The sequence below is a fragment of the Amaranthus tricolor genome, chromosome 2 (assembly GCF_026212465.1).
Source record: "Amaranthus tricolor cultivar Red isolate AtriRed21 chromosome 2, ASM2621246v1, whole genome shotgun sequence".
Classification (NCBI taxonomy): domain Eukaryota; kingdom Viridiplantae; phylum Streptophyta; class Magnoliopsida; order Caryophyllales; family Amaranthaceae; genus Amaranthus; species Amaranthus tricolor.
This window is the reverse complement of record NC_080048.1, coordinates 38,407,028-38,418,117: the sequence shown is the minus strand read 5'-3', so window position 1 is coordinate 38,418,117 and position 11,090 is coordinate 38,407,028. Positions and strand designations below refer to the sequence as shown.

The 11,090-nt window shown below is 34.7% G+C and overlaps 1 protein-coding gene across 1 annotated transcript; it reads right to left on the bottom strand.

Moving 5' to 3' along the window:
• Nucleotides 1-44: 44 nt before the first annotated feature.
• Nucleotides 45-10,376, bottom strand: LOC130806765 (acyl-coenzyme A oxidase 3, peroxisomal-like). The gene is made up of 13 exons (XM_057671967.1): nucleotides 9,829-10,376; nucleotides 6,422-6,539; nucleotides 6,229-6,336; nucleotides 5,943-6,115; nucleotides 5,748-5,847; nucleotides 5,534-5,608; nucleotides 5,307-5,437; nucleotides 4,104-4,239; nucleotides 3,898-4,017; nucleotides 1,957-2,103; nucleotides 1,773-1,877; nucleotides 1,388-1,489; nucleotides 45-696 (listed from the first exon to the last, which is right to left on the bottom strand). The coding sequence occupies exons 1-13, from the start codon at nucleotides 10,317-10,319 to the stop codon at nucleotides 451-453; spliced, it is 2,052 nt and encodes a 683-aa protein (XP_057527950.1). The 5' UTR covers nucleotides 10,320-10,376; the 3' UTR covers nucleotides 45-450.
• Nucleotides 10,377-11,090: the final 714 nt, after the last annotated feature.

The window sequence follows — 11,090 nt, the reverse complement described above, 5'->3', positions numbered from 1 at the left end:
TAATATTAGCAATAAGATAAATATTAATTTAATAACTAAAATTAAAAAAAGTACATAATGATAAAATATAATGTGAAAGGTATTACTTACAGCGGAAAATCATAGCCAATGGAACATAATTCAATAAATAATATACATTGACGAACATTCAAAGAACTAGGACAATCTCTTATTATGTTTAATTGAGATCCGTTATAACATTAATACAAATTATTTTACACGAATACATCTTGACAACAATCTGCATTCTTTGTTGGTCGTAAACGTTAGCCCAACAAAGGTCGACTTTCTCAACCAATGTCTCCATAGCCCATAGGCGGAGGTCGACCTTATGTTGGTGTATGTATCGTTTTTTTTTGGGGGTTCATTTAGCACAACACTTTATTTAAAGAGATATATTTTTACAAGTTAATCTACTATGCTGGGTTCTTGAATTCTCGAGTTGTTGAATCATTGTTGAACAGAAGACCACGAATTAGCGTCAATCCAATCAAATGCTATAGGGCTGAGAAATGCATCCGGAATGCCAAAAGAACTCACCAACGCCAATGCATGGGGACGCAGTTCACTGCAAAGCCTGATCACTTCTTGTCTAACCGCAGCAGCATTCTCAACAGACAAGTAACCATAGCGGAGGAATGAAACATCTTCCAATACTATTAAAGCATACAATGTTCGCAACAAAGCTAACACATCCTGCACATTTTGAGAATCATTTCAGTGATATGTTGAAAGGGGACAGACGCAGAAACAAGCAGCGCATCAATACTCCCTCGGTTGTACATTGATCGCAACCTATATCCATCCATCTCGGGATGATTGTTTAGTCAAATCATAAAACATCATCATATGTAAGTCAAAATCGACAAGGGTAAGAGAATTTAAATGAGAACTATCGAGTACAACAAAGTTGAAGGAGTCATCATTGGAACAATTTCAACTTTATAAATGCAGCAACTCTATGGTTTCTTTCATCAAATCCTTCTCGATTATTTGTTAAAGTATTTCCTCCATTTCCTTCAGTAACTATTCCCACTTTTTTATCTCTCCCACCCACATGCAAAGGATATCAAAAAACAAGTGGGGCAAAATGAACAGATGTGTAGGCTAGGGCATCAACTCTTCTAACTAGAAACGGTACAGCTCAGGAATGATAACGAAAGTCACAAAACACACTCAATTTGAGGCTTTATACAACAGCATATCCTACAGGGCACAGGCTCCTAAGTCAGCGGGCCAATAAATTTTGCAACTTACTAACTTCTTGAAGGGCTTCTAAATAATCAATAATGACAACAGCCACATCGTGTGTTGTGTAAAACCTATGTTTTCCGGAAGCTAAAGGAAGTAACGAATCTATTAAAAATGTGCATAAGGAATCCTTTACCTTCAAAGGCCCAGCAGGAACACTAGCTTCAGCCTCAATGGAAGTAAGCAAAATCAACTTGTCTGCAAAAGCTCTGCCTAAATCTTCCGCAAGCTGATAAGCCTGGAGCAAAAAAGAAACAACCTTGCATTAACATATGATAAATGAGTATGAAGTATCATATTGGATGTCATGCAAAAAAGCTCCAATTTTCATCAATAAATTTGTTTACAAAATTCTAGTAACAGTCAGCATGTCTTTAAAAAAAATTAAGTTGTATGAATTCGAAGAAGTCCAACTTCTAACTTGATAAATATGTTATCTTAAAGGGACAATTAATTCACATGTCCATGAGAGCAATTTCACGTATAAAGAGGGAGGAAAATTAAAAGAAGAGCATCATCACCAGAGTAAAGGCATATTCTTTATGTCGTCCTTGCTTTTGATGTGCTGAAACTTCTGCTACAAAACGATTTAATAGATCTCTCTCCCTCAGGCGGAAAATATCAGTCTGGATCATAAAATCAAGATTAGTCTGTTTCAGAAAGGACTAAAGATTTAACTAGTCAAGGTCACACTAAAATTGATACCTGCATGTGGCTGCTTCTGAGAACAGAGCTTGTAAGTTGAGCGGGGATGACTGGGCTAGGGCCATTCATGTGCTCCAACCACAATCCTTTGAACGGTCTATTTTGTTTCTTACTAGCCAGATATTCTCCAAACAATGCCTTACTCACCTGGACCAGTACAACAGGTAAAATTTAAATGGCTACACCCGATATCAAAGAGTAGCAAAAACCAATCACTGATTTAACTTAGAAAAAAAGAAGCCAAAGTGCAATGTAAAAAGAGTAAATAGCTTGAAAAGCTGCACAACTCCAAGCACCATCAACAATAACATAATGAAATGAGCATTTTAGCCTTGGTAAAACTTGCAGTCAATCCAATAAGCAGTATTTGCTTAAGTAGAAATTAAACGCGCAGCCAAATTAACCAAAAAGATTAAAGATACGAAAGTTTCAAAAGGTGACAAAAAAAATCAAATCATAACATAGATGTTGAGAAATATCCCATTCCAACAAAATCACAAGAGAAAAACAACTCATCTTTTAGATATAATCAGAAGTATAACATATGGACTTCACAAGCTTAAATCTGTCCTTTTAAAAGTTTAACTATCAAATATGGCTTGCAGTTGAAATCATGCAGTAGGACTGCACATGAGAGCAGTAGTTCTAGTCCAATTAATATTTGTGAATAGTGACCCGGTTTGCACATGGCTCACAGTATATTCAAGCTACTGACATCCAAATCTTCTATGCCTTGACTAATAACAAAGTCGAACTTCTATCTATTATATTAAATGTCTTCCATCTTATATAGAAAGTGAAACTAATATTCAAGGAAGTCCATTTGGATACTGCAAGAGTTGGCTAAGTGATCAATGTGCAGCATGGACCATTTGCTTGTGATAGCTTGTAGCTCCTATTTTCTCTTCCAAGTCCAACACATTTTCAGAAGTTGGGCTGAATTTCTAAATCCGCAAATTCCTGCTTTATTCGCAATTGGGAGTTAATTCAGCATTTGATTTTACAATACTGCATTTATCTATTATATTATATTCATTAATAACATTTGTAAGCTTTATGTAGCCACACGTTCCTCATTTCACTTTCTTTTGTTCCCAAATTAAATATCATGCACTTCACGTCAATCATTCCAAACTGGTGTATGCTGACAGCAGATTCGTTGTGAATTATGAGTCAAACTTCAAACAGTAAAGCATTTTGAGAAAGAAAAAATAATAAACAATATGCAGGACTTTCCGAACTCAAAACCACAATCATGTACTTTTGTGACAATCAAGGGTGGATCTAGTGAGGGTACATGGACTACAGTTGTACCTTCATTCACTCAGAAAAAACTTCAGGATACATACTAGTTCTGAAAGTCGATTAAAATAAAAGTGTTGTACGCAAGGCATGTTTTGTGCATAAGCATGGATTTAACATAAAATGTTTTTAGTTCCACTTTTGTTGGTAATTTCTTTTTCTGTTTCCACAATGTGTTGTTAATCATACTTTTGTATCCAATGATAGGTTAATTGTAGTCCCCACAAAAAATTTGGTATCCCCAAGTTGGCTCTTTGTTATAAATTCCATTTAATTTTTTAGAACTTCACTTCTTTAGTTTGTCATTCTTTAATGCAGTCATTTTGAGCCATATTTTCTTCCCTCCCACTATATTCAAGCATTAGTTACAGATTTCCAGCAGGTTGGGATCCCTTCCCCTGAGCTAACCTAACAGAAGAAAAATAAATTTAAAGAGGAGACAAGGTTAACAACTAATTGGTTGCCTAGCCCTTACCAATCCAAAGACTTAGCAGGTAAAAAGATGTGAAAGTGTGTTTGGCCAAAAACTGATTTCTTTTCATTTACTAGTTCAATAGCCAACCACAATCACATTAAGCATTATCATGCATACAACGGTAATATGAATGACCAAGAAAATCTAGATGTACGAGATACTACCTGCTGCATGAGAACATTATTGTCCCCTTCAAAAGTTAGTTGCACATCGTATTCGCCTTTCAAGTGACCTACACGATTTTCAGTCTTTAGACCTTGTCCCCCACAGGCTTCACGACACTCCTAGACAAAGTAAAAATCAGAAGATCAAATCAGACGATATGAGATGCAGGACTTGAACTTCGATCTCACCATCGACAAGGTTTTACCTGAAGAGTCCGCATGTTATGCCAAGTTAAAGTAGCCTTTAGGGCACTTGAAACAACATGGATAATCTTATTTGTTTCAGGTGACCGTTTCACATAAATCGATTTTAAATAGTTTCCAGCAAAACTCATTGCATATCTGCAGTAGAAACAACCATTTATTCATATAAACACTAAGAGTCTAAGAAGCCATAAGTCACATAATTAGGCAGACAACTGGAACCTGTTATATTATCAACTAATTCTTGACTTAAAATTTTAAATTCTGAACATAAACAATTAAATCTCAAATATGAGCAAAAGAACCAAACACATTTCAAATGAAAAGCACCAATGAGGAAGCCACTGCAGTCATGAACTTGGATAAAAATAGTCGTAAAAAAAAAAAGTAAACCTCACTATTCACTGAGCTACAAAAAAAATACAAGATCTTCCCATTTCATCAAGGCAAAGATATCAATTAAGCATGAGGGTTACAGATATCGGAATTTAATCAATACACTCCAACAAACAACCTAAAATACAACATTCCCCAAAATTCCATTGTCCCTACGCGGCTACGCCATTAAGTGGCTCCCACTTAGGTTCTAACCCAGACGTAGTTTATAAGGTCGCATGAACACAACCTTACCCTTGTGAGTTGTGACATTAAAGATGTTATTTCCAATTGACCTTTGATAGTAAACATCTTCTACAACTTCACATATACGTATGTTTTAATAAGTCATTCTACTAGTCCTTTATTATCTGAAACAAAGAACTATAAATCTTTGCTCCCATTGAAAATGAATCAAATAAACAATAGAGTATATAAATCTTTGCTCCCATTACCTAGGGTGGGAATTGGGGAGTCGGATATACGCAACCTTACCCTTGTTAATGATAACACTAAAAAGTGGTTGATTCTGATTAACCCTTAGTAGCAAATACTGTGTGCAAATTCACATAAATAAAAAGTGTCTATTGCGCAAAGTTGCAAATCACCTTGACTTGCGCCCCATTTACACCTAATGTCTTCTAAGACCAAGATAGTTTTCATCCTAAATTTGTACATTACGTTTGTTGAGTCTTAATCATTTAAAATCAATTCCAGAAAAAGTTGTCATATATATAATTCCAGGATATAAGTAAATGAGAGACTATACCAAAGAGGGACCTAGATAATTCATGATGTTCTACAGAAAAATCAGTAGATAGACGTCTTACGTCTTGGCAAGAAGAGGCAAAAGCCGGCGTTGGTGACTTGGATAGTCGAGCAATAATACTTCAGGTTCACTTGGTGCCAAGGAAAAGGCTCGTCTTGATAAAGAGTACCTTATTGCAGTTGCTAAACCAATCTAATTAAATAGGGGAAAGACACAAATTACTTAACAAGAACACTTACGAAAATACGTATCACACGCTAATATGTCACATTATCTGTCGTCAGTCACCTTTGCTATGTAAATAGAACTGACTGCAATATTGACACGACCTGATGTCAACGGAGCAAGAAACACAGCAAACCTCTGCACAGAATCCAAGCAAAAAAGTTAAAATATCTGCAGATTTAATTAAAAGTACATTCTTTTTTATTACAAAAAATGCTAGAAAACAAAAAGGGAAATACAAGCTCAGTAGGCATCAGAAGCAAACTAAACCAATAACCTGAACAGGATCTTTTATAGCACTAAGATATTGGCCATCAGGGGAAACATCAGCAACTGAATTCAATAAATTCTCTCGAGGGATGCGGACATTGTCAAACCTAGAGAACAAAAATGCAACTTGGGTTTGATGTTTCAATTATGCAATAAAGAAAAAATGCCTGGCATCAAAGAGGAAAATATCATCTTCAATTACCAGATACGACCATTGTCGACACCATTCAGGCCAATCTTATGACCACAATCAGCAATGCGTATATTTGGACAGATGTTTCCATCATCATCCCTGATTTGTACAGTAAATGCATGAACTCCTTCGTCGTTTCCATTAATTTTGAGTTGTGAGAAAACAACAGTGTGCGTTGCATGCTAATATAAAATTACAAAAAAGAAAGAATCAGTATATAGTGATAAGGAATATACATAATCTAAGACAAAAAAACAGGAGACAAGAGAAGAGATAAAGAAACAAAATATCATACTTTAGCTGCTCCTCCGATCCAGTATTTCTGAGCAGATTCACAAGGAGTGTTGATGATAAACTCTTCGGTATTTGGATCATAAGTGGTGACTGTTTCAATTCCTCTGACCTAAAAACATCAGCAGTAAGAGAATTAAATAGTTAACATACAGGACAATAATCTCAAACTAATCCATAAACAACACTTTGCTCACATTACTTCCATGCCCCAGCTCAGTCATAGCAAAGCAACCCTTCATGCCATAATCCTCGGTAACTTTCAGCCATTTGTCATGATGATGTTTTGTACCAAAAAACTGGACTGCACCACCCCTGAAATCAACAGAATCTCATGATGAACTTTTCAACTTCCGCAAGTAGCAACAGAGCTCAAACATAACAATACATAAATAAAAGAGAAGCACAACAGGATTACTGCTCTATCACTTTGCATTCACGAAGTGTATAGCTTTTACTCAGCTTTTTCTCTTGCCATGGAAGAAAGTGAAGAGGGGGGAGAACAAAGAAACACGTGACAGAATATGTATTTGAACGAGGATTAGAGTAACAGGCGTAGAAGGGGAATACAGATCTTAGCAGGCTATCAGATTAAATGAAAGTCACATACTTTCCCATTTCTCCTTTTGATTGCACCACTTTGACTTTTACACTCTCCAACATATTTTGACATTAATATCTTCAACCATATGAAGATATATCTTAATAAAAATTAAAAAATAACTTGTATGATAGAAGTATAAAAAAAATTTTGCTCTAGAAAAAAAAGATGGTCAAACTTAGTATTGGTATAGTGCCAAAGTCGTAGTGGTGTAGTTAAAAGTAACTGAGAAATATATCGATTTGGAATTTCAAGGTTTGTACATTTACATCCGTCCAACAAATAAGGCGAAGTTTTGAAAGCTCAGGTAGAACTTTAAAGACAAGCCTGAGCATGTACAGATGGATGTTAGTTCAAATGTCAAACGATGTTCATGCTAACTTGCTAGCTTGACTATATGGTATGAAATTAGGAATACCTAAGTGCACTTCTTCATTAAAAAAAAGATAAGCTCTCAATCAAATCAAACTTTATCGAATCATGACATAAATATATGAACATATATGAGACGTCAAAATTATGTTACATTTAATTCAAAAAGACCCCCAACACATTTCAACGGAAAAATTAAACGACAACGGACAGTGTAGTTTAAGTGACATAACAGCAGAGAAACAAATGAAAGGAACTATATAAAATACACAGAGGCCCTTAGTAGAAAAAACTTTTGCCAAGAGGTTCTTTAAAAGAACTTGCTCTATAATATTTTTTAAATGAAGTTGCAAAATGAAAGAAATTAAAGTCCTGAGCCCAAGACTGAGTGGCCCAGCCGCCCAATATCCCTTCTCCAATTTCACAATAATGAATAGGAGATAAAAAAAAACAACATTTTCTCATTACAGTGGAGTTCAGAATGATAGTAGAAATGGGAAATTGATCTATAAAATATTTATACTCACATTTACAAAGACCTAAAAATTGAGACCTGAAAAGAGAATCAATTCTTATACCAGTGACATCAAGATTCTAAAAAAAAACAAATACAGCAACAATGTCAGAGCCCTAATCCCAAAAGATTAAGATCAACTACATAAAGCAATATATTGGTTCCAATGATCGTCCACATGGGTTCATCTTCTTCATTCATTTCAATTTTCTACCATCTCAATTTATAATTCTAGGTCATTCACATATTTTCCACTCTTGTTCCCCAAGTCATGAACAGTCTTCCTCGCCCTCTTTTAAGTCTCTCAAGCTCCAACTTTCTATTGTCCTTATCGGTTCGCTAATAGCCTATCTTTGCACAAGTCCAATATATCTTAAACGATTTTCTTTCATCTTTTCATCAATATTTAGAACTCTTAAACCCTTTATTATATTTTTGCTTCGAATTCCATCCTTCAAGGTATGCTCACTCATCCATCGAAGCATTCGCATTTCCGCTACTCCCATCTTTCTACTATGACCCTTTCTAAAAGCCCAACATTCTAATCCATATAGTAGCACTAGTCTAATGGTCATTCGATAAAAACTTTAAGAGAACACCTCGAATACATAATATTCCAATAGCCACTCTCCATTTGTGCCACTCACACTTAATTCTATGAGTCACATCTTGGTGGATGTCCCCATCCACGCTTAAAAACACACCAAAAGGCTTAAAACAATGGTGAGCCCTCAAATGAAAAAAAAGTCTAAGATCTCCTAACTGAAAGCTATTCTCAATCCAAATTAAGTTTTCACTTCCCATCCTATACAAAGGCAAGAAATAATGGATGTAGTTAACTAGTTAGTTCATTAGAGAACATGTGAGGAGGAGAAAGCATATCTAGCAATAAATTAGTGGGTGCGAATCAATGTGGTGTACCTGGGAAAGGTTTTGACCCACTAGAAAAAGATCCCATTGTACCAAATTCGTTTACACCAAGAAAAGCATTACAATGCTCAGAGAGAATAACACCCATAACTAAAGAATATAAAGTCTACATCTTCGACAAGATATCTAGAAATATAAAAATTATTAAGGCAATTGTATCATGTTTCATCAAAAAATCTAAACATATGAACTTAAATTCACATAAAGCATTCTCCATTCCTTATAGAGGACCTAGAACACATGAGCCAAAAATCAACAAGACATCGAACATAGTGCAAATATTGTTAAGGCCACGGTTATTGTGAGTGTCACGTAACATAGGAGACGCGGTTATTGTGACCTAACATATCAGTCAAAACCATGAGATATCCCTTAAACCAGTACAAATTGCAGGTTGTTTACACCTTCATGATGCGGGAAGAATCGATTTAATAGATTTGAAAACCTTTGATTCTCAGTCATACATTGTTGGCCTTGTTTTTGCACTTCGACATCAAATTAAAAAAATCAAATGGCACAGCTAGAAAAGGAGAACATAAGACATAACCATGCCAAATTGCAAAGGGAGAACTTGATAAGTATTGTAATTTTTCACACAAAAGCGTCAAAAAGAAGGATCCATCACGGTCTCGATTATTCATACATTCAAATAGGTACTACTTTGATTCATTTAAGAGAACTAAAGAAACAATAAAAGAGCATACCATAAAAAGTGATGAGCCCCCAGCATAACAGCAAGGGAGTGATCATAAATATGAACAACCTCATTCAAAGCCATCCTCCTAAGCTCAATTGCAGCTCCTCTCTCTAAAATCCATCCTCCAAAAGAGTGATCATAAATATGATCTCAAACATGTAGTATATTCTTACATCATCTAGTGGTTGGAGGTCAAATATCCATAACCTAAACATGATTATTTTAGAATACTAATTACCCACCAAATTAATTTCACATAGGAAAAAGTAAACATCCTATCATAGATAAAAGTAATTATATTTCCTTCTAGCTCAAGGTTCTAATCCACTGATAATTTTGGCAAAATATATAAAAAAAAATTAAAAAAAAACAAAAAAAAAAAAAACTAGCAATTCATGCTTGAAAATTGACTACAAAAATAGAATAAACAAGAACAAAAATCCTCAGTTCCCAATCAAAATTCAATAATTGAATCGAAAATAAGATGTACCAGAGGAAGAAATGGACACCAAGCTTAATCACAAGGGAATGATCGTAGATAGCTAAAACTTCATTCAACGCCATCTTACGAAGTTCATCTTCTTCGGAATCACCAGTAAGCCAACGTTTAAAAACTCCACGATCACGCAAATACTCAATTCTTTTCACAGTAATCTCTCTTTGCTGCTCCATTGAATGATTATAATCAGGGGCGACAAAAATCCGATCGCCACGAAAACTAGGGTTGAATAAATTGCTTTGAATCATCAAGTTAAATAGCCAATCACGATCACCGATATTGTGGGAGTCTAAGATGGATCGCATTTCTTTGGTATCGAAAATGGGAGAAGGTTCGGTGAGATCGGGAGAAGAGTATGCGATACATGGTTTGAAAGAGATAGAATTTGAGAGAAGATGATGAGAAAGGATTGGGTTTGGGTTGAGATGTCTATTGAGGATTCGGGTTCTGAAGGTAATTTGATTTTCTTGGGAGGACGCCATTAATGGAGGATGGAAGATTTTTCAAAGGAGGGATGAAAATGGAAGAAAAAAATAGGGGGAATATATATATATATATATATATATATATATATATATATATATATATATATATATTATCAATTGGGGTGCTCGGCGTAACACAAACCACAACTTCGAAGAAGCCAGTAGCAGCGGTCAGCGGACAGTAAGTATATTAATGGAAGGAAAAGTAATACACGGAAATTAAGAGATTTATTAAAGTTTGGATGCATGGCGACCACGTGATCATTCGTAAATGTATTCTTTGAATTGATTACTCCCTCCCTTTTCAAATATTCTTTCCATTTATTTTTTACACAATTTTCAAAGTAAATTTTAAACCTTGATATCTCTAAATATACATCATAAAAAAATATAAAAAATATATAATAAAAAAGTACGCATTAAGATGAATATAATGAAATCTCACATGGATACATTTTATTATTTATATATGTCTTTAAAATCTTAATCAAATTTCTCACTAAAATAAAATATTCTAGACAGGAAGAACATTAGGAAACGGAGAGAGTATTATATATAGTCGCACTATTCTATAAAGATTGTTTCTTGTTTTCATTTCTCATGTTGGTTTATTTTCAACCCGTCTTCTAGAGACCGTTCACCATAAAATGAGTATAAAAGGCCTATAAGTGAAAAAATATAAAAAAAAATGCCTATAAAAATAAATTTCCACTTGTATAGAGGAAGCAGTTATGTTTTTTTAATCGACGAGTCTCCTGAGAGATCGTC